The sequence below is a fragment of the Harpia harpyja genome, chromosome Z (assembly GCF_026419915.1).
Source record: "Harpia harpyja isolate bHarHar1 chromosome Z, bHarHar1 primary haplotype, whole genome shotgun sequence".
In the NCBI taxonomy this organism is placed as follows: domain Eukaryota; kingdom Metazoa; phylum Chordata; class Aves; order Accipitriformes; family Accipitridae; genus Harpia; species Harpia harpyja.
In genome coordinates this window covers 35,012,213-35,039,334 of record NC_068969.1, presented here as the reverse complement: position 1 = coordinate 35,039,334, position 27,122 = coordinate 35,012,213, and the positions used below count along the sequence as shown (strand labels likewise).

The following is a 27,122-nucleotide window of genomic DNA, read 5'->3' as shown; positions in this document are numbered from 1 at the left end:
CCCGCTCTCATATTACCTGGGCTCCTGTCAGCGCACCAACTTGTTATTCCCTTTACACTCTGGGCTCGCTGCAGGCAGCAGGACGTCTCTAACTTCAGCTTCAAGGTCAGTTTAACTACCTGTATTGCTTTTCTAGCCTCAAATGGTAGCATTTCACATACAAGGGTTATTAAAAATGAATTCAAAGCACCACAGGATGTGGTGTAATTTGGTTATAATTTATTGATTCGCATAACTGCTTGGTGCAGGAAAAAATGTGTCAGCCCACTGTGCAGCTGCTTCAAATGCTGACCCTTAAGTAACAGTTTAAGTAAGGGAAAAATAAGTCCCTTTGCAGATGTGTAACAAGTTCAGAGAAAACATCTCTAATTCAATAAGTTTTTTGTGATTTTGATTGTAGCTCCTGCGGTGCGGAGTTGAGGGTTTTATACTGTAAAATAGTGTTGGATTGATTCAGAAGGGCAAGCACTCCCTGCACCTTGGTCGGGCTTTGGTAGGAGAATTTGGGCTTCTGAGTCTCACCAGGTCAGGTCTGACCAGCCAGACCTTCAGCTGCCAGGAATCAAAAATCATGTTGTTACCAAGGGTAGTTACTAAGGGGTTGTTGCCTATCTATGAAGAGTCATAGACTTTTCCACATCTTCTCTATTCATATGAATCTATACATAGGTTCATAGTTTGGATTATTTTTTTTTAATCTATTCATACATTCATAGTTTGGATTATTTTTTTCCCCAGATTATTAGATTTTTATAACCATTCACTGACCTCTGGCATTACAAGGAGAAAGAAACTGAAATTTGGTTGATTTTTCATAGAGATATTCCATGCTGTGATTAAGGCATAGTTAGAACAGTGTCTGCACTGGCATTGTTTCTGCACTCCGGAGACTATCTTAAACCCAGACTAGTCAAAAAGGTTCGAATCTTGCTCAAGGTGAGCTATGAGAAACTGAAAAAAACCACCAATATTCCTTTATGAGATTTAATGTTTTAATTTATATCTTATCCTCTGAACCTGTAGAGTGATACGACAAACCAAGAGCAATGTAAACTGTTTTCTGGGCATCTAAAAATGGTCTCTCATGCATGTAGTCACTTGTGACATTTATTGCAGATGTTTCTAAGGTACCAGCAACTTCCATAGATGGGCAGAGAAAACTTTCCACTGGCATCTGTAGGCTTTAGCTCAAGCTAAGCATGACTCAAAGGAATTACTTCTCAAATATAAAAGACCAGCCTCCTTCTCCCTCCATCACTGCAGTGATACTGTTAGCTAAATGCCTTAACAGTTTAAGCCATGCATATACATTATCTGTGATCATGAGCCTGTGTGAACTTTAGCTACGACTCTGCCATTCCTCTAAAATGTCACTCAGGATCACATGGTGTGGCAATTAATACCACCCATGACATGGTTCAAATATTTAATCTAGTTCTATTTCTAGAAATGTCATTGTAACCCTTGTACCTTCCTTCCCTCCTTGGCTAAAAAGCACATGTGCTGCCTAGTGTGAAATATAGGATAACCAATACCTCTGTTCAAATACATTAAGAGAAAAACAGAGCTGACAACTTCCTCTTTAAAAGAAGTTCAAGAAAGTAAAGAAGTAATAGCAAAAGCATTATTTTTTAAATATTAAAACTATCAGTACAGTTTGCAAGTTCCTTAAAGGATAAAGAGGTGGTTTGTGCATTTCTGATGATTCACTTGCCTCTGAAGTTCCCAGATTGGGATGCAACAGCTTCACCTACGTGCAGATCACAGGATATCCATGTGCAATGGGACTCGGCTGAGGCAGTCCGAGCACGGTGGTAGCTGTGAATCAACTGTCCTGGAGATCCTCTGCAGCCTCTGGCCAGAGCAGCAAGGGGAGTTTTGCTATGTCAGAGTTTTCGTAAGTAAGTGGTTGATTTAAAAGGACTTTTTTAGTGTTGGTGAGGAACCTGCTGTACAAAAGCCGTATTTCTTCTGGAGAGCACCTTCACCTTTAACAGAGGCTTTAATCTAGGTGTATCGTGAATAAGAGGGAAAACTGGTCTAAGGCTCTGAAATTAGCATTCTCCAATTTTTTTCATCCTGGGGTTCAAACTGTGGTGACAAACAGCCCTTCCACCTTAAATGATACTTGCAATCCTTTGGGCTGTTTCTCAGCCAGCACCAGATGTGCAGTAGTCACTTCTGCTAAATCTTGCTGCTTGCTTTTCTCTCCGCCTTCTGTGCATGCTAGGTGATACATACATTAAAATACAATTTTAAAATCAAAACACACTCCTGACAGGCCATTAATGCCCTGAAGGCTGGTTACAGGTAGCTGAGTGTGTCTTGGGGGATACCAGAGAGGTAAAGGCTATGACCTCTAAAATCATGACCTTTCAGACAGGTTTTGCTGATTCACTGGCTGTAAGTCATCACGGCGTATGGGAATATTGCTTTGGAAAAGGCAATGCCAGTTTGACTCTGAATTTGTTTACCCTTTATGGTGCCGATGTGGTGAGAGAAAAGGAATGATTTTGCTCTGCTATGAAGAAACCTTGTTTTTGCAGACACTAAACACTACATGCTGTAGAGCTTAGTGGCTGTTACTTTAAGTCAGTGTTGCATTTACTTCCCTCACAATTAACCACTGCAGACATTGCTCCACAAGATGACTTGCAAGGAATTAATCAAAACTGTTCCTGATGCATGGAAGATACACAGCAACTGTTTTTGAGCCAATTGCTCTGTGTTTCTTCTCTCCGGTACAACAGTATTTTTACTTTCTCTGAGCAATAACACAAACACAAGTGACCTTGGAAATAAAACTTTAAAGGACTTGTTGCCAGTGACAAATTCCACTCAGAGCCCCTGAGCTCTGCTCCATGCCCTGCCCTTGGGACAAAGGCATGCATCCTGGAGGGATACAAAAGACATCTTAACTAGTTATCATGAAGCAAAGCCAGTATGCAAAGTATGAGCAGAATGACATAATAAGGGGAAAATGTGCAAGGCAAGATGTCCAAGCATTTTGTAAAGCTGTCAGATTCAAATACCAGGAGCCATCAAAGTGTTTTGCAGCACACTTTACTAAGAAGAAAAAAAAAAAAAAAACCTTCCCTGCCACTTTACCTATAGAAAATCCACTTGATGCTGGATGCCATCTGAGATGTATATCTTACCCTCCACCTCCAGCAGTTAAAGGATGCCCAGTTGTGGGCACTGCTGACGACCGTGCTATCTGCAAAGGAAAGGAAGAGACCGATGTGTTGTAAGAGCTGGGTGACAGTAGAGCGTATCAGCCCTGAATGTGGCAAGGAAAAGCAGGAGATAAGTGACTTGAATAGGACCATTGCATGAGAGCCAGCAACCTTGGCACTTACATCAGAGAGCTGGTGAGCCAAACCCAAGTGATGCCATGTGCAGCAGAAGCAGGTGCACCCTCCCAGTTACAGCACAGGCTGGTACCACACTGCTCATGAGGTCCATTTTTTGTATTTCTGCCATCTGCTAAGGGATTTGAGAAGCTCAGTGTATCTCCCTGGTATTCCCTGCCTGCTTTTCTTTCCATCAGCCTGCAACAAGGTCAGTGCTGTCCTAATCTGTGGACTCGAGCTAGCACTCCAGTGTATACTTACCCACTGCAAAATACTAGTTCTTATTAATTCACTTTGGACTGCTGTCTCCTGATGTGGCAGCTCCTGCTGCTCTGCATACAGAATATATATGGTGCTCCAGCTTTGTCAAAGCCTTACACTGAAACAGTTCAGTTTAGAACACAACTCTGAATATTTTGTACACAATGTGCTGAAATCCCTACATCATCAAATTAGTGAGGAAGAAGCTGTGTCTTAATGTGCCTGTCCGTTACATTTTGGAAAGGCAGTCTTTTTACTGTCAGAGTATTATCTGAGTGACACATGGTTGAGGTGTCATGCCATGAATCCTAAGAACCTCATCAAAATCTATAAAGTAAAATTACTAAGATTTATACCTCAGAAAAAGTGTTTTGTCCAATATCATAGAAATTAGACCTCATTTGGACAACTGAAGAAGAGATGTTCACAGAACTAAAAATCAGTGCAGGTATAGATGCAGCTAATTCTGTTCTATGTGTTACCAAAATAAAGTCCACATTCACATGTAGCTTGTGGCGCATTGAAAGAACTTGAAACTCCTGCAAGGTTGGTGCAGTAATAAAACTTTTAGTAGAGAAACAATTTTTAAGCAGAAAACCATAAATGATAATTGGGAACCATTTAAGAATATTTTGTCAGTACATTCAGAATACCACAACAGACGAGAAAACTTCTCTGCTTATTAGGAAGCATTCCAGTTTAAAGGGAAAGTGATAATAATAGTAAATAAGTTGATGGAACTGATAGGGACTGAAGGTAACCAGGTTCTTGCTATTGCAGACAACCCCATCACATAATCTTACTTGGAAGTGTATCTATGTCCATAGCAGAAATGGTTCCCTGACTGCTCTGATCAGGAAGCTCCCCAGGCCATGCTGAGGACTGCAGTCGTCACGCCTTACCCATGGTTCAGGGAATCGTGTGACTCCCAAAAGGGGCCAGCACTTGGCAGGCAGTGACCATGGCGTGCACTCCTAGTGAACTGCTGCGGTCCCAAGGGGCTAATATGATTTCCATACGCAAAAGCTGTTTAGTCAACACAGAGAAGCTCTGCTGCTTCCATTTGGAGACCTGGTACAATCATTACTGAACTGACAGGACCGTTCCGGTATGAGGAGGATGTTGGGGATGAAACAAAATGGAAAGAGTTCAGGGAAGACCTAAGGAGTGATTAACAAATTCAAAAATATGATAAAAAACTGATGGGGAGACTTAAAAAGTGCTAGTTATTAAGTAGCTACATGTGGAACAAATAATGAGTAGAAATTTCTTCAACAGAACTAATAACAAAGGCCAGTGATTCAAACTGAAGACAAACAAATGCAGGCCAAAAATAAGATAAGAGTTTTATTTAATTTTCTAACTCAGGTTGATTAACCCTTGGAGCTCCTTTATCTTCATCCAGACTATACTCTCTCTAGATAGTTTTAAATGGAAGATGGATGCTTTCCTAATGCAGGTGTTTTCCTTCCAGCATACCCTATCAGCACAGACAAGTGCGCAATTCCTTTTCAAGGGTTAAAACTGATAATCACAAAAGTTCTTCTGATCTTGAGAAATTAATCTTCCTTCTTCCCAGCTGCGCTATGGTAGCACTATAGGCATCTACAAGAAAATGGATTTTCTATCATCATGAGCACCAGGGAAGACCTTTAGAAAGCCTACAAAAGAAAAATGCACACTTTCATTTTTTAGTCTGTGCAGTGGTTAAATTTCCCTGATGAAAGTGAAATCCTTACAGTGGAGGCCTAATGATAGTCTGCAGTGAAACCTGAATCACAGCATGGTATTTCTGGTAAAGTGTTCTTAGAAGAACCTTACACCTTTAATGACACCTTTGGCTGTAATAATTATGTTTCTCTGAATCCACAGAGGTGGTAATGGTGCAAACTTATTGCTAGGGCAGGTTGACATTTTCTGTGGGGAAAAAACCAGCTGAATCTGCTAATGATCGGAGGTCAGATTTGACAAATAGCTTTGATGAGAATTTTTGTTTAGGTTGAAACCATTCTGTTCAGACTCTTTTAAAATGGATCTTTTTGAGCTGTTTGTTTTGAAGCAATGCATTACTCAGAAATCATGCTATTTTGGGGGGCGGGGGGAGGGAGGGAGGAAAGAAAAATAAAACAAACCAGTCTTGTTCCCTGTCAAAAAAGTGTCTTTTTCATTATGCACCCTCATTATGTAAAAACTTTGTTTGCTGAACTCGTACATCAGGTTTTTGTGCAAGTCTGTGTGCTATTTTGATTGTAAGTGGACTACCTGTCCAAGGCATAACATGGGCTCAGTTTGTGCTGCAGTATTATATGCATTTATATTCAGAACTATAGCCCACCCTTGTGGCAAGAGGTGTTTATTAAGTTAGGAGTTACACCATTTTGACAAAAAAAGATTACAGTCCCCTTTCCATAGCAGTCCAGATGATGTTTTTCTTCTCATAGAAATTCTAACTTTCATGTTCCCCTAGACCCTTTGCATTTGACAGTCACAAATGACGGTCCCTGCAATGGCAATGCCACACCGCAGTCAGAAGGTCCTGCCTAAGGAGCAGAAGATCAGGCCAGCTGCCGTCTCCCGGTTCCTACCAGCAGCAGCCGCATGATGCTATGATTGATGCTTGTCAGGTCACCTTCTCAGCAAAGTCACCTTTTCTGCAAGAGTGACTGGGTTTAAAAAGCTGAGGGACTTACTGGTAAAGACAGAAACTGAACTTCTGCTCACAGAACTGCAAAGTTTGGGGAAGAAAATCTTAGAATGAGGAGTGCTGGGCTTCAATTGTAGGAAGAGATGTGTTGTTAAACATTAGTTTTTAAAAAAAGAAAACAAAGCCTGCCTTAATCTGATCTTTTTTTTTTTTTTTTTAGGTAGTTAACCTGCACAGGCTGTGGCATCACCAGTGTTGGAGGCTTTTAAGAGCTGTTGCAGAAGCATCTGTCAGGTAAAGTAGAGCCTGCCTCAGGGTAAGGGAAACCTTTTCTATGATCCAACAATGCAAGAGTGTCCTGGGGGACAAGGCATGCAGCCACAATGGAAGATAACATTGCCAACAAGAAAAATACTTGCATTATGGGACCTTATTAAAACTCCAAAAGGAAAACAATTTTATGAGCATAAAATCTGCCTTTGATCAGGTGTCCAAAAGTCAGTCATGCTGTCCCAAATGTACAGACCTGTTTAATGTATCAGACCCTGAAATGGTGAGAAAACTGCTGACGCTGCCTGAACAAGGGAGGAGGGGACAATAAAACTGTCCATGCTGGGAGAGAGGGTCTGCTTTAGGGATTAAAGCTTGGCATTGCACATCCACAGACAGGCATAAATAAGAGTGAGGAGGCGTTACTCATACTGATTCAGCAGAGTAACGTCCCTGTATTTTCCAGATCAGCCGTCGCACAAAGCCTTCACCGTTTGAGTTACCAAGGAAGTCTCTTTGCCTTTTCAAACTGGTTCGTTTCCCCCAAGGTTCATCCATTTCTTTTTCCAGGTAGTTTATTTCTCTTTCTATTCACAGGCTTTGATTTCTGTTACAACCCTATGCCTCAGGCACACAGAGTAGTGCAGCCTGAAAGTTAAGGATGTCAAGCTACCTGCAGCCACCCAGGGTATTGTTTGCACACCACATTCTGCAGAAGGTTTGCTCTGCTCAGCTGCTCTCAGGATCAGGCACTCTCTTATCCAATAGCTGTTGCAAGGGCAAAGCAAAGGATGCAAGAAGCACTGAATCAGCAGCTAAACAACCTTTAGCTTTTAACAGCTTCAGCAAGCATGGTTTGTCTCCCAAAGAAATCAGAGACCAGCTTCTATCATCCTTCAACCTCGCAGAGCTCCCATGTGCTTCTCAGCTCCTCCAGAGTAAATTAATGTCAAATGCCTAGCGAAGAGCACACTGTGCTTACCTTCCAGTCCCAGACCACAACATCGTGCTGATCCAGAGAGTATCTTTCTGGCTGGGACATTGCTTCTATCTGTTGTGCATCCTTGATCGTTAGAAAAGGCTTGAAGGTAAAAAAATATGCAGCCGCTCAACTGATAGCTGCTGTTACGAAGGATGGGACTTTCTCATCACGTTGCACTAGTACAAGGAATGGAGGTTATGTGAAAACAGCAAACACCACAGTGCAGCCTTGCCAGCAGATATGGGACATGACTAAATGTAATGACCTGTCTGAGGCTGTTAGCTTTACCTGTTAGGCTGTGGTACACGCTGCAGTCAATAGGTGCACTGCTCTGGTTATTGCTGAAGCATAATTATACTGTTGTGCCTCATGCTTCTTTCTAAATACATACTGCACACAATTCCTCTAATTTAATCAGATGTATCGACCAGATTTGTCCCTTAAAATGACACAGGATTTAGAAGTTCCCAAAGAATCCAGGCTGGTGGAGATGCTGATAAGTGCCTTGGGTCACTGAAGTCATAATGTCGTTGTCTGCAAGGGGATTTTGATAAGGCTTCTAGTTTTCAGGACAGGATTTTGACTGCCAGCCAATTTCTTGCAGTAAAGATGGCATCTGTGAAACAGAACTATAAATACATATAGCTGCTGTGACAATACATGTATTGTTCCTCAGACACTTAGGTATAACAATAATAGTTCTGTGCAGATTAGTCATAAGCAAATATTTCCAGAGTGTAGGATGGGGATGCTATTCTGTTAAAAGGCATAAGAACCATCTGCTAAATGCACAGGAAAGAAAGCAACACAAAGACCTCCATCACAAACCTCATATTTGGTTTTGATTTACAGTCAAACATTCTCCTACTGCATTTTGGGAGGCAGAAATCCTGTTGCAGTCATGGCAGCCTGTCCTGCACCTCTCGCCTACATAAATTCATAGATTCATTTAGGGGAGCCACTCCCAGAGATAAGATAAGGCTACAGTCAATGCTCTGCCTCCTGTCCCAGCCTGGTGTCAGCACGTATTTCATTATACTCTAGTGCTGTGTAACGAATTCTTGAGGACTCGGAATAGCTGAGGAAATCACAATGTATTCTTAATGGGTAAAAAAAAAATGCCCTCCCTGTGTGGTCTCTCCCCATTTCTGTTTTACAGACATTCTTTCAGTAAAAAATACTGACATTTCTGTCAGTCAGTACCTCTCTCTGGAAGGAAAGTTAGCTAAAAGTATATTGCATTTGAAAGGCATGGAGGCGACAGAATAACAAAATTCAGGTATAAAATTGTTTTGATAAGATACACGACATGAAATAAATTACTCAAACTTGAAACACATCTGTGTTTCTGTCCTGGTTTTGGCTGGGATAGAGTTAATTTTCTTCCTAGTAGCTGGCATAGTGCTGTGTTTCAGATTTGGGATGATAATAATGTTGCTAACACACTGATGTTTTAGTTGTTGCTGAGCAGTGCTCACTCCAAGTCAAAGACTTTTCAGCTTCTCACACTGCACCAGCAGCAAGAAGGCTGGAGGGGCACAAGAAGTTGGGAGGGGACACAGCCAGGACAGCTGAGCCTAACTGGCCAACGGGGTATTCAATACCACGTGACGTCATGCCCAGTATATGAACTAAGGGACAGCTGGCTGGGGGCCACTGCTCGGGAACTGGCTGGGTATCAGTCAGCAGGTGGTGAGCAATTTCATTGTGCATCGCTTGTTTTGTATATTCTAATTCTTTTACCATTATTATTATTATTATTATTATTATTATTATTATTATTATTATTATTTCCCCTTCCTTTTCTGTCCTATTAAACTGTCTTTATCTCAACCTACAAATTTTACTTTTTTCTTCCAATTCTCTCCCCCATCCCCCTGGGTGGGGGGACTGAACAAGCAGATGTGTGGTGGTCAGCTGCCTGCCGGGTTAAACCATGACAGTTTCTCATCTCACGTATGTGACTAAAGTACAAAGAAGATACTGCTTTTCAACAGAAAACCATGCAAGCAGATGAGAAGATCTTTTCATGAAGTGAGAATACATAGATGCCATATTGCATGTGTCTTTAGACAGGAGGGGAAAAGGCAAAGAAGTACAAGGTTTGGGGCTAATTAACCCAGATCTACATGAAAATTATTGGAAATTAGAACACTTTGTTCACTGAAAATAAAAGCAAATGCTTTGAGGGGTTTAGTTTAACCTCCGAAAGAATGGTGAAGAGATTACATAAACAATTACATTTTTAAAACTTTGAAAAAACAATTGAAGCAGTATATCCTGGGGGAAAGGCCATGTTTTCTTGTAAATCTTCCGTGCCCATTTCCCAAAGAAGATTTACCAGAGTCCAGTTTTAAGAATAAGCTTCTGTCAATGACAGAAATTGTAATTTGTGTCCTTTATTTAAATAGGAGTTATATCTTCCTGAGGTACTCACAGTCATCGGCAATACCAGTCAAATTCTGATTCTTGGCAGAAAAATGTGCACTGTCTTCTTCAGACTTTCACAGAACATGCCATTTTCTCTGCTAGACTTAGAGATCCCCTGTACTCCAGACATAATCCCAGTAGAATTAAATAGAAAAAAATACATGTATAGAAATAATACATGTAAATACTAACCATTTTTCTGAACACACTACGCAAATGCAAATCAATAATAAAAATACATTTCTTCTCTTACAGGGCTACCATTTAAAGTGAGGGTTTACCTGTCATTTGCACTGCATGAGGACTTACGGGTTGACGTTGGGCTGTCTTCTCTTCCAGACACCGTATCCTCCGAGAGGAATGGCTAGCACTTTCTGTCGTCTCCTGGCTGGCCGTGCAACCACTGCACTCTTTGCAGCCGCAGGCACCGGGGTGCTAACCACCGGGTACCTCCTCAACCAGCAAAATGTGAAGGCTGCTGTTCAGGAAAAAAGGAAACTCTTCCCTCCAAGGTGAGGACGTGGGTCAGGCAGTCAGCTGAGCATAGCGCCCTGTTAACTGGGCTACGAGCAACGTTCAGCTCTTCGGAGGAAGAAGATCCCTGTCAAAGCTGCAGAGTCCTTATGTGGCCACGCCATCTATGTGTCTGTCCGTGGGCTGTGTGACCTGAAAAACAGCACCCTTTATTAATAACCCCAGTTTTAGGTAGCACCAACAATGGCCTTCAAGACCAGAAAGCAGGGATGTGCGGTAGTATCAACGCTCAAAAAAACCCTATTGCCGAATAATGACAAGCCTAAGAAATGTTTCAAATTTTAGGCAGAGCATTCTATTAGTCCTTGTTTTATCTCATCAGCTATTAAGCACTTTGCAGCTCAACCTATTGGACTGGCTTGTACAGACTCTACCGTTAGGAAATGTGAAAAAATTTTCATTATGCAAGTAGCAAAGAAATCTCCCATATAACTGCTGTACTTTGAAATAATTCCTAATTCTGTTACAAACTGGCTGGCTGATGATTAGAAACTAATTACAGACCTTCTTCTCTGTAGTTTGACTTTGCTGGCCATACTTGTGAAAAACAATATGGATCAGGCTCTGACGGACCTTTTTTTTTCTTTTTTTTTTTTTTTTAGTAGTGAATACTATCCTAGTTAAAATATATTTTTACAGAAATAATGGAGTTGTGCATAAGGCAAATCATTACCAGTACAAGGTAGATGTGGTCTGACTCAGTTGCAAAAATGCCTTGTTAAGGGTTACATCTTTATTTTCCCTGGCTTAGTACAACATGCAGCTTTCTCTAAATAATAATACCATTAAAGCAAACCCAGGTATTATAGAAGAATGAGCTTCCCAGCTGACATAGATCAGACAGTCCCACTGATGGTCCACAAAGCTGTGAGGGCACCCAGACCCTGAATAACAGAGAGCTTCTTCAGCTAAACTTAATTCCCTTCCTACTTGAACAAAACAACGTTAGAGCACTTTTATTTCTGAGTGTCTCAGCAGGGATTTAATGGGGCTTAGTACACTTTCAGAGCTCATTAGGATTCATTTTCCTGATAGCCCTGAGTAGCAGAAAGCTGCAACTGCCTGCCGGTGTGGTGGTCCACCAGTGTGCCACGTGGGGTACCTTCAGTGACCTGAATCCTCGTCCCTTCCTAAAATTCAATGCAACTTACTTATAAACCAAGAACTAATTATAGTTTTAAACCACGCTGTGTACTCTGTTTCTCATGATCTCTTTAATAGCCTCATAAACTAGCAAGGATTACTCTTCAGAGGTGCCACATTAATTGCTTGGGGTTCTTCTTGTCTTCAGCGCAGACTATCCTGATCTCCGCAAACATAACAACTGCATGGCTGAGTGCCTTACGCCGGCCATTTACTCTCGTCTAAGGGACAAGACGACTCCCAACGGCTACACTCTGGATCAGTGCATCCAAACCGGGGTTGACAATCCTGGCCACCCTTTCATTAAAACTGTGGGCATGGTCGCAGGTGATGAAGAATCCTATGAGGTAAGACATTTCCACAGTCCTGTCATATTTGGTTCCGTTTTCACGGTATTGCTCACAAGAGCTCGCTAGATGAAGACAGATTCCCAGTAGGGTATGTGCTCCTAAAATAAACTGTATCCCAGAGAGTACACTAAGGGCAGGCCATGTGCATAAAGACGGTGTTTTCCCTACTCCTCCACATTAGGAAATGCATGAACATGAGGACTTACTACACGTGCCGTCTCTGCTGCAATTGAAGTTAATAAAATGTACCTGCTTGGGAACAGCTGCTACCTGCCTCCAGCAGCTGCCCTCCTTCCTAAGACTAAACCTAGTTTATGGCAAACCTATGCAACCCTGAGACACACAAAATAAAGGTAATGTGGAAATTACATCATGGAACAGCAGAGGCAGAAGTGAAACAAAAATGTCTTCTGGGAAGTGCCAGACATCATTAAGCCACAGCTTTTGGATCATGATGAAAACAGAAGACAGACAGCATTAGGGTGGACAGGTTTATTTAACTCTGGAATAAGGAGAAGAGGAAAAGAGAAGAAAATCCTTATTTTTATTGATCTCTGTGGTCTGCTTCCTTCAGTCTACCTACAATGGTACCTGTTATTATATAGTCTCCTAAGAGTATCCCAAACACTGGGCTGCTGAGGATGGAGTGGGACATCTGGCATTCTGGACTATCAACTTCTGTGGTTCGGTTTACTCATTTAGATGTGCCACTGCCACTGCTCCTCATCTGCATGAGGCTGTGGTTGTGATCGGTGTTGACACACCGGAGCCAAGTGGCTCTAACCAGGACTAGTATCCCCTGGCAGTGAAGATGTAGGGTATTCCTGCATGACCTAAAACCAAGACACAAGCTGCTGGGGGACTCTGAATGTGTGCTCTGGTTGGTAATACATCCTGAAACCTAATCTGGTTGCCAACACATCCAGTACATGTCTGTGGTAACTGGAGTAAGCTCATAACTGAAGTAAGTGGCAATTGCACCTTCTTTCTGTTGTGAAGACAAGCAACTACTACAGAGCATTGCCTAGGTCAAAAGCACCCCCTCCTTTCGTATTTAGCCCTGTCTGCATTTGCAAAGCCCCCTTTACATCTGTCAGCCAGGAGCCTGTGCCAGGGCACTTCTCCTGTGGCTGAAGCTGGTGCATTGAAGCATTTCTCTGATGCTGCAGACTCTTTCTAGATTCTCTTGACTCTATAGGTGTTTGCTGACATTTTTGACCCTGTCATTAAAGTGAGACATAACGGCTATGATCCACGGACAATGAAGCATCACACGGACCTGGATGCATCCAAGGTGGGATCAAAATAAAATAATGAGACAATAAAGGCTTAGGGCTGCTTCTTACTAGGATGATATTGCATGCAATAGTACTTTTCTTTTTGCTGGTCCAACTCCAAAGACACTAATTTTAGGGTTAAGGAAGGTGGGATGCCACTAATGGTCCTATCAGCAAGACAGCTGTATCCCTGCTTTGTTTCTAGCAGGGGGATCAGTCCCAACTGTACCAAACATTTGGGCCACAGTCTCACTTGGCACTGTGGGTCTGTTCATGAGCTTACAGATAACCATGTGTCTAAGGGTTGGAATGAAAGCAGGAGTTGACTCCAATACACCCACACACACGTGAACAAACCTTACCTTCTGCTTAATATTTCCTTCATAGTTCAAATACACTGTGGTTTAGCATCTTTTGGGGCTTTCCCCTTTTGAAGAATCTTCCTTACCTGGTCCCCTGCCTCTGCCCATATCCGTGTTTCCAAAAGCCACGCAGATTCCTTCATATTTTGGGACCATGAAGGACTAGCTGGTTACTCTGCCACATTCATTCAGTCAAAGAAACACGTTGTTCCTAAAAAAACCTCCTGGTGTCTGAAACTCTGAGGGGGTCCTGGTATCTTGAGTATTTGTGATCTCATGGAGAGGTCGTCATGCCTGGGCAAAAAGATGCCCCTCTTTTTGTACGATGGGATTTGTTTTTTTTTTAATGGTGGACTACAAGATGGGGGGATGTGTGTGAACCAATAAACCACTTCTTCCTTCAGATCACCCATGGTCAATTTGATGAGCGCTACGTCCTCTCATCACGAGTGCGGACTGGCCGCAGCATCCGGGGCCTCAGCCTTCCTCCTGCCTGCAGCAGGGCAGAGCGGAGAGAGGTGGAGAACGTTGTGGTCACCGCGCTCTCTGGGCTGAAGGGAGACCTCTCTGGAAAGTACTACAGCTTGACCAGTATGACCGAGAGGGATCAGCAGCAGCTTATTGATGTAAGTATAGCTCCAGTGCTGGCGGCACCTGCATTTGCTCATTTATCTTAGTGTTCATCTTTCTTTGTGGTACCTGCTTTCCTGTGTAGCTAAGGAGGATAATCACAGCACTAACCCAGTAGTTAATGGACTGTCAATATTTTTAATGCAATGGCAAACCATCCAGGGTTTACATTTTGGCTAAGTACATAACTGTGCAGGTCTGAAACATGGAGTTATATTCCAGACAGCGAGATCTGTGTCAAATCAAATATACGTGGCTGCTGCCACTTCTTTGGACAAATAACAAAGTAAGTTCAGGACCTTTTCTTGGTCATTTCCTTGAGCAAAAATTGGTATTTTCTATCTTAACAACTGTTCTAACTATAAATATTACATTGAGATAAGCATTACATATTACCTGTATTCTAGACTGTCGGGGTGGGGGGCTTTGGCTGTAATTTCTTTATGGCAAAACTACACTAATTCTGATTTCCCCAAAATGTAGCCAACTGCACCCAGGTGACCTTTTCCCAGTCCTGTAACTGTGTTTAGGGACTTGAAGGATCAGGCCCATAACAAGAGTTTTCGTTGTCACACAGATGGAAACACAAGGATTTTCATCATGGATTTTGTCACAGCATGTGACATGTCAAACAAACCTTGAATGTGCATTTTAAATATACAAAGGAATGGCTGTACCCTGTTAGCTATATTCATGGCACATTAATCCATAACATCAACCAAAAGGGAGCTGATGAAGTAACATAACTATTTATAACCCTGGAACTAGGTGTCACAAACTGGATTAACCAGGAGTTAAGAATTTATGTAAGGTCAGTAACTTTTTAAATTGAATGTCCTTGGTAATTTGTTTCTTGACAAGATGTTGATGACCTATTGTAGGTTTTATTTCACTGCCTTCTTCAGCAGTAGAGAGCTCCTCAGAAAGCAGAGGCCGAAACAGGAGTGTGGAGAATATAATTCCTTCATGGTTTAAAGCTACATCCTTTGGGAAGTGTAATAGGCTTCACTGATTCAGCATCTTAACTTGTTTTGTTTGTTTTTATGGTAATGCAGATTTATAGAAATCAAGGCATTGAATGTTGTAACCTCAGATTCCATCTTTAACTCATACCATTGCTTACCTTCTCCAGTACTTTAGGACCTTGAACCTCTAAGGTATCAGGCTTTCGGCCAGCCTTCAATAAGCACCATTTGGTCTCGGTAAGATCAAATCAGTGCTAGCTGAATGGCATTCAGCACAGAAAGCATTTGGTACTTTGCAGATTTGGGCCATATGGATGTAAAGAAAACTAATAGTGCTCAGCTGTTTTCTTGCAAAAAGGGGAAATTTTCTTTCAAGCAAAAGTGTTGAGTGGAGCAAGCTGAGGAAGGAAATGTTATGTCACTGTGATGAGCAAAGAGAACTTTATACCTTTCCCTTCTGCATGGTTGGGGTTCTGGCTGCATCATGTCCATCACAGGGTATTCAAAGATGAAAACCTGAAATTCTCCACTAAGGGCAAAAAGAAGTAAAGCATATCAACTTGTCTACCATGTCATATTTAATCTGGATAGCTTGCCTCACTATTCTTAATTAAACCCTAGATTTTTTTAAAAAAAAAAGCAACCACCAATCCCCCTCCCCCAACCCCCATACAACATTTGATATGGCAGTGTTTGAGGAATTAAGAACTAATCATTTTTCAGCACACACATGAAAATCAAATACTCATTTGCTTTAGGAAAATAACAGCTGAGTTAAAAAAAAAAAATCTAAATGATCTGGAATGTGACAAGTCTGTGGTACAGCAAGTACCAAAAGGTCAAGCTTAGCACTGATTTAATTCCTACCTTGACTTCATGCTCAGAATAAATTGCTAAATCTCTGTGCTGGAGAAATATCTTTTCAGAACTAGCTTTTTTTTTTTTTTTTTTTTTTTTTTTCAATCTTTAAGAACTCGTTGCCTTCAGGTTCAGAACCCTGAAATATGTCCGTATGCAGAAAACATCACTGGTGCTAGCAGTCAGGTCCCTCCAGAGTACCCTTTGGTGTGTGTATGTGGTATTAGGTCCCCACCTCCCATTCCTTCCTACATTTGAAAAATGTATTTGGCATAGCATGGTCATAATACCAATGTTAGTGAGAATCTGAAAGATTCAAGAAAATCACCTGGGTAAAGTGCTTTTAGCTTTTGGAAGAAGGAACCAGATTCACAAGCTGTACTATGTGATCTACTTGAGCATTGATTGCCTTCACATAAAATGTATTAGACAGTGTTATACTGCTTCCTTGAACAAACTTGAGTTTTGTTTTGTTTTCTCTCTCTCTTTCTCTCTCCCTTTGGCCCCATTTTGGTGTCCAGGATCATTTTCTCTTTGATAAGCCAGTGTCCCCTTTGCTAACATGTGCTGGGATGGCACGTGACTGGCCAGATGCCAGAGGAATCTGGTATGTTGTGTGACGTGCAGAAGCTTGTGTCATGTTTTAAAGGTTGTGTTACAAATCTCCTTGCTTGTTCTAACCTTGCAGCCACTCTGTCCCCATACTCACAGCATGTTGAGTTTGCTTTTAAAGAAAACGTTTTCTTGCTTAATTTAAAAAAATAACCCAAACAAAATCCAGTAATGAACAACAGAATAGGTAAAACCTTTATGTAAAACCTTTATATTCAAGAGGCCATCACTAATATCATCCACACAACACAGCAGCATAGGCATGGCTCCTACCTTGTGTTTTTATCTCTATTTTTTCTATTTCTAGATAAAAATTTGCTTTGGGAAAGAGCCCGTGAGTCACCATGCAGTCAGCAGAGCTGAGGTTAGAAAAGCAGCTCTAACACCAGATTGTAGCCATGCTGTCAGCTAGAAACCACCGGCCATACAGCTGCAGGACACCACATTGCAAGGTCCTGTCACCCTCCTCACTGTCAAGAGACAGAGAGTTATCTTAATTCCCACAGCTGAAAGTAACCCTTTCTTTCCAAATGAACTGGACAAAAAGCAGATACAGAAGTTGAATTTCCTATTTTGTTCTAGGTCTGTTTCTACTTTCACAGCACACTTGACATATTTTGTGCCCAAATACATTATTTTCTGTGGAGAGAAAGGGATAATAGCTCCACGACCAGTGCACACACCTGCTAGCAGAAGATGGGGGCAGCTGTGCAGTGCATAGCATCTGCATCCATCCTGGTATAATTCTATTACCAGATGCTTTAATTCTGAAAAATTAGGCTAAAAAGGATTCTGAGGAATCACCTAGCCTATCTCCTTGCCCTAGGCTGGTTCAGGACTTTCAGAGAGGATGGGACTTTATGTGGAAAAAAACCTCAACTGTTTTCCAAGCAGTGTCTGACAATACTGGGTCCTGTTCAGAAGCACAGCTGGTATTACTGCGATGAGCTAAACCTGATTTCTGTCACGGAGCAGGCACTGTGAAACTTGATCGCCAGTGAAACCTGATGACCTGCTGGAAAGCTGTGAGGATTTTTTTTATCTCAACAAGCTTCAGATTAGTTCCCTGGCCCCCATCTAAATCTGAGGAAGAGGAAAAGGGTAAAGCTGAGGCATCCCATTAATTGCTTCTACAAACAAACAGGAGAAGTACCAATAATATAATTACTATCCAGGGATCTCCTGAATAAAACAGACCTGGGTTTTGGCTTGTTTTACATGTGAAATAACCGGCAGACTGGAAAAAAATTAGTATGATTGGAAAGTATTTCAGTAAGCCACATTTGGAAAACCTGCCTTTCTTTTGCAAGAAATTGTTGTCAAAAAGAGTACATGTTCTGGAAATTATTTTGCTTATAACCGACCTCACTGGTGGCGATGGCACAGTTTAAATGCACTCAGCACGGCTTCCCTCTGAGTTCCTTAAAGTAATGGGGAGACTTAGTTAATTAAAGGGGGAGCTGAGTCAGGCCAACCTCAGACTATTTGGAACCCCACCCCCAAACATTTGTATGTGACTGAAGACAAGGTAACCAGACCTCGGGTGACTATAATGTCAGGGCACAGGATGTTTACACCTGCTTAGTGTTGCATTGGCAATCTCCAAGTGCAAAAAAAAAAAGGAGGTGCAGTAAAAGACCAGCAGAAAGTCAGGCTCTTTGTGAACTTGAAATTTCAAATTTCATGTGTTTCAAATCTGGTAATATTCCACTGTTTGTATGAATGGGTCTGATCCCATGAAACACCTTCTACATGCTGTAGAAAGGCTGTAGTAAAAGACAGAGAAAGTGGAGAAAAAGCCAGAAAAAGTGACCTCAGGTTTGACCCAGCACTTAATAAACGTAGCCACAACTGATCTGTTTGAAGCAAGGGTGGGTATCTTCAGGCATTTTTATCTTGACTGACAAGCCAGCATCACTAATGCGCTGTCCGGAAGCAATGTGCAGCTGCTCTCCTCGGACACATAACTTGACTGATGTGGCAATCCAGTACTACCAAGTGATACAGAGGACACTGGGGATTTGATTTAGGGGAGAATGCAATTAAGTAAGGACATATTGCTTGGCCCCCAGCAGCATGTAAATGTTAGGGTTTTTCCTTAGCTGCACAGTTTTCTAAGAACTATAAAAACCGTCCCTGCTGACACAGGATGCAGAGCTTGGCTTCTCCCTTTGCTGCACCTCCCAGCTGCACTCATGCTAGAGAACAACACGTTTATCTTGCTCAGTACCGCGGCAGCATGATGTGATCAGAAAAACTGCTCTTCTCACTGTGCCCGAGAAACCTGCATAACGCCATTGGCATGGGGGATCCAACTATGAAAGTAGCTCAAATCCCTAACTCTGCAGAACGATGTTGTTATGCCGTGCTTAACCTCTCCACAGCCCTGAAAGACTGTGATAAAACTAAGGATACTGAGAATTATTTTTCAGGGCTTGTCTTCTTAAAGATACTCTGTTTTTCCCTTCTTAACCAGGCATAACAATGACAAGACATTTCTCATCTGGGTTAATGAAGAGGACCACACTAGGGTGATCTCCATGGAGAAGGGTGGCAACATGAAACGGGTGTTTGAAAGGTTTTGCCGTGGTTTAAAAGAGGTAGTATCTCAATGAGTTTATTATTCCTGTTTGTTTATTGCTGGTCTGTTGTCAGCACTGCTCACTGTGGTTCATACTGACTGACATCTCCGGGAGCAACACAATGAAGTAACACCAGTCCACATAGCAACCCACACTAATGTAGTTAAAGAAGGAAACATGGGCAAGTTGCTAGCTGAGTTGTAGGGAAAAATAAATAAAACATCTTTGTAGCTTTTCAATTAACATCTTAAGCATAGGCTGGCTAAAGAAATAATGATTTTTTGCCATTTCATGCCTGCAGGCTGTGGGAATTCATAATCAAGCACTTTATTTGGATTGCTTGATTTGCTTGAATGAAGAATTTATTTGGCCCAGCCTCCTGGTTCTCATCCCTGATGCTGGGAGCGGAGTGGATGCTGCTGAAGTTATGCACAGGACTCAGGGCTTAGGATGCTTTGGCTCACTGCCACTTTAGGGGAGATATGGGGGTTTGTGGTTAAAATACTAAGAACTGATAGCCAGGGCTCCACGATTTTATTCTGGTCTAGCTATTCAGAAAGAAAAAAGCCTTCATGAGATGGCATGTGTGTTAAAACAGTTTTGTCTAGACAATCCAGGTATGGCTCAAGTTGGCTCTGGGCTCAGTGCAGCCCTGTGTACTGCTCTGGCACAGAAAAAGTTGCTTTAACAGAGAAAGAGGACTTTACTGCATCCCACAGGCGATATAACAAGGTGCAGTGGAACAGGTGACGTGGCCAAACACTGTTCTCCACTCCTCTTGTCCACATCATTCCTGGATGGATTGCCATAGTACTGGAAAGTGTAGAGGTTAAGCTATGGAAGATTGAAATGGGCTTGAAATTGTCTTCAAGACTGTAAGAATATTCAGGCTGCATAAAACAAGTATTTCTCCTCATTGGGGTCCTTGGCATGCTTACTTCATCTGAACTGTGGAGAAACATCTGTCTCCATCATACTGCTTTTCTTCCTGGGTATGGAAATGCATATTGGGCCAGCCTTGGGTGGTGTGTTTCATTCCTCTCACCTTGGCAAAACAGCTTCTCTGACTTTCTAGAGACAACCCTGTCTCAGAACCCCCCCAGCAACTGTAGAGCTAATACAGCTGTGCACCCCTTCCGTATCACTTCACAGCCCCGAGCCAAAAAGAGCAAGGCCAAGTAGGGGCAGCAGGGAACTACAACCTCCAATTGTGGAAGTGGTCTCTGAGAAGCAGGGGAAGGTAAGTTCAGAGCATCCATAGGGAAGTTTGAGTATGTAGTGTGTTTGGGAACACATAGAAACAAAAGCACCTAATGGATGCTTCTTTGGCATTGGGGTGGTTAATGGGGACCTTTTTAGGTTTCCAAGGTATACCCTTGAGGCTGACCAGTGTACAGGGTGGTGGCCCAGGTGACACAGCTTGTGGATGTTGTTCCCAGCTTTGCCTCTGCTACCGCGCTTAGCTCATGTTCAACAGAGGTGGACCTATGGACCTGGCCATAGGAAATAGTCAGACAGCTTTGGAACTGCAAGCAGAGCAGGTGTCTGAGGCAGGAAATCAGGTCTAGTTTCCCACCATCAATTCTGTCCTCACACAATATAGGAATGATGTTAGGAGAGTCCTCTATTCTGTATCCTTCTGTAGAACAGAAATATCCACCTATATTTGCAGAGATCTTGTGAGCATGAGCTGGTTTATGTATCTGATTCTCCTCTGAAGGAGTAGAGAACTTAATTGAAATTGTATTTGGATCGCAGAAGTAAGTCCAGGAAGTGTAGATGAGTGAACAGAACACCAGCCTATTCGAAGGTCAAGAGACCCTTGTGATTTTTCTGCAGATAATTGTTTCACTCTCCTTTATTATCTGGTCAGAGATCTACTAATGAAAAGCACTACATACAAGCTATGTTGTCTCCTTATAATGGAAATGTGGCTGTTAATACTAGTTATTTAGAAGTCAAGTGTCCTCCCCCGAGAGTCATGGCATCACCTTGAAAATTACACAAAACTCAGCTTCAGCTCCTTTTGTTTGCTTCTTAGCATTTGAGTCCTTTGGGCTTTTCTGTTGCAATCTGGCTCCAAAAATACAAAGGCTAGAAATGCATGGCAAAAGCCATAATTCTTATGTGAAGGTATGGCTTTCATGGCCTAATGTTATACCAAACCACCATGACAGGGAGCTCTGTGATAAAGTGACAAAGAGTCTGCAAGCTAGTGGTCATGAGAAAATGATGAAGAAATCCTTGTAATATGCACAGGGGATCTTGGTACCTGATGAGTGCAAACATTTGCATCAGATCCAAACCAGGCTGTACTTGGGTGTAAATTTATGCAACCCTACTGGTGTTAGTGAATTTCATCATCAACACAGATACATGGTTAAAAGAATCTCAGCTATAAGCAGACATCTTAAAATAAGACATTTGTATGCTGCTCTTTTCCTTTTCCTTTCTTTTTTTTTTTTTTTTGCCATCATAGGTGGAAAGATTAATTAAAGAACGGGGCTGGGAGTTCATGTGGAACGAGCGTCTTGGATATGTTCTGACCTGTCCTTCCAACTTGGGAACTGGTTTACGTGCTGGAGTCCATGTTAAGTTGCCCAAGCTTAGCAAGGTACATAAGTCATGTAAAAAGGCCAGTGACACAAGTCAGCTCTTCTGATTTATAAAGGAACAAATGAAAAATGACAGCTTACAGCGACTGCACGTTAACATGATGTGTAACAAGGTCCCAGGGATAATGTACAACTAATGGAGCACACTTTTATTCTGCAAATTACTGTATTTGTTATGGAAATTAATCTAATCAGCAGACAGCTGAGAAGACAGGCTGTAATCCAAGGACTGAGAAAACTATCCACCTCTGCCTGTCTTTCTGGAAATGCTATTAAGTCATGGATAATAGCATTGCAACAATTCAGCACAATATGCAGGGTAAAAAGCTCAAACCTGTTTCTTCTGATAGGATCCCAGGTTTCCAAAAATCCTGGAGAACCTGCGTCTGCAAAAGCGTGGCACTGGTGGAGTGGACACAGCAGCTGTAGCAGATGTGTATGATATCTCCAACCTGGACCGCATGGGTCGCTCAGAGGTAACCTGTTTTGTTTTTTTTTTTTTTCCTTGCTTTTTAGCCCAGATCTGTACTGATATGAGTCAGTTTCCCTCTGGTTGGGTTCACTCCACTGACCTCAGTGGAGCCATGGTGGTTTTTACTCCTGATGAATCTGGTCCAATGGAAACGCTTACTCAAAGAAAAATTATTAATGTGCATGAAGTGCTTGACAAATATTCCTGTTATGGCAATGAAAAAAACCGACCCTGAGCAAGTTCCACAAATGTGACTTGCTTGCACCATGTGCTAAGTATCTCCGTTGAGAGCACACAGGTGCTGGACAGGTTTGGCTTTGTTAACAGACATCCCCCAGGATGATGTTTCTCAGCATCACAGCACAAACGCTTAGACCTGCCTGCCTGCTGGAGTGCCCAGCTATGAGATCGGTGTATGGCGGTCTCTGCAGTGCTGGACATGAGACATGTTTGTAAGTTGTACAGCGGGCACCGAGCTAGCTCCTACACACGGGGCAGTAGCTCCTGTATGTGCTGCAAAATGTTGGGGAAAGAAGCAGGGATCGAGTCCTAATCCACTCAGGTAATCAGGCACTGAAAGCAAGACTGGTTTAAGGTGTTGTGCTCCTTTTAGCATTCAGTCATGTGCTTTCTCCACAGTTAGACAGCAGGACAAGGCCAGTCCTTTCACTCCAGAATAACTGAGGAGGAGTTGGTGCCATCTTCATGTGTCCTGTGTGGCACTGAGGAGAGGACGCAGGAGAGCTAGGTTTAAATCAGGGTAAAGATTTAGTTGTCAGCTCTGAGCCCTCCCCATTTGGCTGTAGGCTACGATGAGACGGGTTCATCTCAGACATCTGTTTTGAAGCTATTTCAGTTTGAATGAGTACTTTTTGTGCCAGAGAGTGGAAATGACCCTACAGCCTGGTGGTGCTGCTGCTCTCCTGAAAGACCCGGGTCCCAGGCCTCCTTCCAGTTTCATATTTAAGTATTTTATAAAGCAGAACAGCTCCCAAGAGCAGATCTACTGGAGGCTGGGGGAGAAACAGCCATGTCAAAGAGTTGCAGCCTCCTCCCATTAGCTCTGCCTGAGCCAAACCCTTACTCCAGGTCCTGGGCTGCAAGTCCTGTGCCACTGCTACAGCTTCCCTTTCCTCACTGAGACCAGGGCTGTGTTCACCCCTGGCCAGGTCAAGAACAACCGAGACAAAAATTTACCATGCAAGACCCTTTAAGTCCAGTGACTTGAGCACTCTGCTAGTAGATAGGAAGCAGAGGTTCAAACCTTCTGCCAAGTATGTCTTTCACCCCCAGGTGTGTGCTGTAACCTCTCAGCTATGGTCAACAGGGCAGGCCCTGGTGGGACTGATGTCTCCTGAGGACCCTTCTTCTCCACTAGCAATGCAATACACGATTTGGGCTCAGATGCCAACCTGCTTGTACATGTCAGGATTTGAAGGGCTGCCTGCTTGCCCAGCAGCAAAATTTTAATTACCTAGGGGAGCTTTGCTGCAAGTTAAAACTTGATTGCAAAGAAAAGCATGCTGTCAAGGTGTGTTTAGCCAGAACAGCACAGCACTGAGACGCTTTGGCAGCTTAGATACGGATGCGGTTTGGTCCTGGTGTTGCAGCCCAACACCCGAGTTCAGCCTGATTCTTGGTAGGTCTTTGTAACACGAATATAACCCTGGGATAATGCACATGGGTTACAACTAGATTCAAACTGGTCCCCAGCCAGCCAGCTGGCTTCCCTTCCTTGCTCACCTCAGGTTTTCTGCCACTAGGACAGAGCCAAGTCAGATCTTCTGTGCTTTCTTATTGAGATATGCCCCTGAATGTCTTCACAGCCAAGGGACATTCGGACAGGGGTTTGGAAATTTTAAATTTTGGAGTTTGATGTGGGCAGCTATGTTCCTTTGGATCTAGACTGAAAAAAATAAGACTGAAAAATTATTAAGCTGTATTATTTGCAAAACCAGTATGTGACAAAGACATTTATTAATACTGGAAATATCATCATGTGTGGTTCTAAAATAACAGTCATAATAGAAAAGGATTACATGGTGTGATTAATTAATGAGTTCTACTGACAGATGGCCTAATCCTACAAATTTTTGCTTATATGAAGACTTCCACTGAAGTCAGTGATGCCTCATACAGCAAGGATTCAAAGGATTAAGCCAACAGATAAGATAGAATCCCTACCCTGAAGATTTTGAAATCTAAGTAAAACAAGACAAACTCAAGGGGATAGAAATGTTTTATTATAAGACTATTTTTTTTCAGTACATAATAAAGTAAATTCCATTATGTGGTAAATGTGTTTGCAGAACTGAATTACATTCCCAAAGGTGCAAGACAAAATTGTTTGTATTTTTGCCTTGTTTCAGTTACTGGTCAATGCAAACTTAATATGAAATTCCTTTTCTCCTGGAGGCTGCAAATTCAGACCTCTGATTTCCCAACGTAGCTGGTCTGTAAAAGACAATAAAATAAATTGCTAAGCCACTGAAATGCTTTATAGTAAAAACAAATCCCTTGAAAATCAGCAACTGTCACAACAGAGAGACAACGGGATTTAGTCTTCACATTTGGTTTTAACAAGCCAGTCATTAAAGGTTGCTAATGAACCATTTCATGAAGATTAAGAAAAATCAGAGCTATAGCTTGCTGGCTAATAGTACCACAGGGCCTGCGGTCCTCACAAGTCACTGCCAGTGGAGAAAGTCTGCTGGGGACCAGGTACCTTGTATTCTTCAGCAATTCTGAAAAATCTTACAAAGACACCGCTATCCCCTGCCATATAGAATTGCAAGTTTTGGTGCCGCTCTGGGCCTGGAGCTAATCCCACCCCTGCCAGTGTAAATCAAGAGGTGAAAACAAAGGAGTGATGGATGATGTAGAGCCAGCATGATTTTAGGATGAGTGCCTCTGCTTCAGAGTTGTGGGCCCTGGGCTTGCCAAAACCACCTCAGCAAAGCCAGCACACCTGGCAGAATGAGTAGGACATCTCTGCCCACAGCTGATGAATCATTGCAGCAGCGTTCGTGGTCATCTGCAGGAGAACATACAGTCCCGAGCCGTGCCTGTGAAGAAGTACAAGACTGGTTTGACGAGCTTTCTCAGGCAGTCTCAATGGCTGGGGCCGAACAGGTAGTCCTGCTATCCTCCCAGTCCCAGCCATGTGAAGGACTCCTACGCTGTGCCTCCAGCAGCATTCAGGGCTGGGGAGTGACTCGGAGAATGAGCCTCTGTCTTCCTCTCCTTGCACCACCATCCCAGTTAGTTTCTGTCTGACTCCGTGCTCACATAAATGCTTCTGAAAGCACAGGAGCAGTAAGGGTTTGGGAGCTGGGAAGACACAGCAAGGGCATTTGCTGCTTCAGTGAGAACTGCCTGGTAATGCTGAGCACTCACAGCACTGCTGTTTTGGTTTCTTCATACTCGTACGTCGAGTGTGGGGAACACAATGGACAGGCACCCCTGGCTCTGCCAGGCATTACTTCCCAGCAAACATCTGGGGAGGATCCTGCACCCTCACAGTGGTCACATTTGAAATAGGTCTCTCAACTCATGCCTAAACGTTTTATATAAGCACTTTTGTTTGTTTGCTTTGCTCCTATAGGAATATGAGTAGGAGCAGAATTTGGTGGAAGTAACTTTAGGGACCTATTTGAAAATTTCTGTTGCTGGCAGTCCAAACTCACAGCAAACAGAAGGGAATTACTATGGGTTTCCACTGGACCAGCATGATCCACACACCCTGTGCCACAGGGTGTGTGATCTCTATGCCATGATCCTCCTTACTTACAGCTTTACCTGCTGTCATTGAAGTACAAGCTGATTTTCCCCTCCTCAATTAACAGCATTAGCTAAAGCTTCTATTACTACTATTTTCTTCTTCTTGTTGTAGGTGGAGCTAGTCCAGCTTGTCATTGATGGGGTCAATTATCTAGTTGACTGTGAGAAGAAACTGGAAAGAGGTCAAGACATCAAAGTGCCACCGCCATTGCCTCAGTTTGGCAGGAAGTGATCTTGCTGCCGATAGTGGCAACTGATGGCAAATATGACTGCCATTCTGACAGAAAGGCACCTCTGTATATCTCTGTATAAATATCTGGTGTAATAAAACACTACCTGATACCTGATGTCTCCTTAGATGCCTGGCTGCACTGGCAGAAACTAGTCTTTGTGCAGCTTTACTAGGGTGCACCCAATACAACCACCTTGGTACACTCTTTTGTGTGCTTCCCTTTATTTCTTGGTTGACAATAAGAAAAGTACTACCTCGGTAACGCAAAAAGCACAGATCTCTAATTCTATCCTGCATTTGCCCTTATGGCCATACTTACAATGTCTCCTACAAGCACCCTACTTTCATTCACAGACACACTTCTCTCCAGTGACTGTTCAGGCAGCCGAAATCTGGCAGCCTGAGGGGCAGGTGCTGTGAAGTGCTCATTGCTTTTTCAGCAACCATTGTACACCATGGTGGGTTCAGCAGTTAACTGGGGTAGGCAGCTGCACGTGCCTTCAGTCTCTGAAGTCCACCACTTGACCTGTCACCAGGAACTCAATGGTGTCTCTGCACGGGAGCTGTCTCTTCTCTGTCCGGGACTGCACACAAAATTCTTTTACCATGTTACCCCCAAACCCTCAGACTTTTTCACTCCTTGGAGAACTTATCAGGTCACTGCTAAGCTGTTTCCCTCAGGCATTATTTCTGGCCTGTGGCCTCGGGCTGCAGCAAGCTGGCCCCAAAATCTGCAGGCAAATCAGTTTGCTGATATTCTGCATCCAACA

The 27,122-nt window shown here is 42.7% G+C and overlaps 1 protein-coding gene across 2 annotated transcripts; it reads left to right on the top strand.

Moving 5' to 3' along the window:
• CKMT2 (creatine kinase, mitochondrial 2) lies at positions 1 to 26,462 on the top strand. 2 transcript variants are annotated; one of them, XM_052778494.1, is made up of 13 exons: positions 1 to 105; positions 6,479 to 6,552; positions 6,995 to 7,098; positions 9,413 to 9,544; positions 10,280 to 10,452; positions 11,766 to 11,964; positions 13,166 to 13,261; positions 14,011 to 14,232; positions 16,581 to 16,666; positions 19,148 to 19,271; positions 21,733 to 21,867; positions 22,219 to 22,344; positions 26,233 to 26,462. In XM_052778494.1, exons 4-13 carry the CDS (start codon positions 9,524 to 9,526, stop codon positions 26,350 to 26,352), a joined length of 1,302 nt encoding a protein of 433 aa, XP_052634454.1. In that variant the 5' UTR covers positions 1 to 105; positions 6,479 to 6,552; positions 6,995 to 7,098; positions 9,413 to 9,523; the 3' UTR covers positions 26,353 to 26,462. The 2 variants fall into 2 exon arrangements, with proteins under 2 accessions (XP_052634454.1, XP_052634455.1); XM_052778495.1 differs by lacking the exons at positions 6,995 to 7,098; positions 9,413 to 9,544.
• Positions 26,463 to 27,122: the final 660 nt, after the last annotated feature.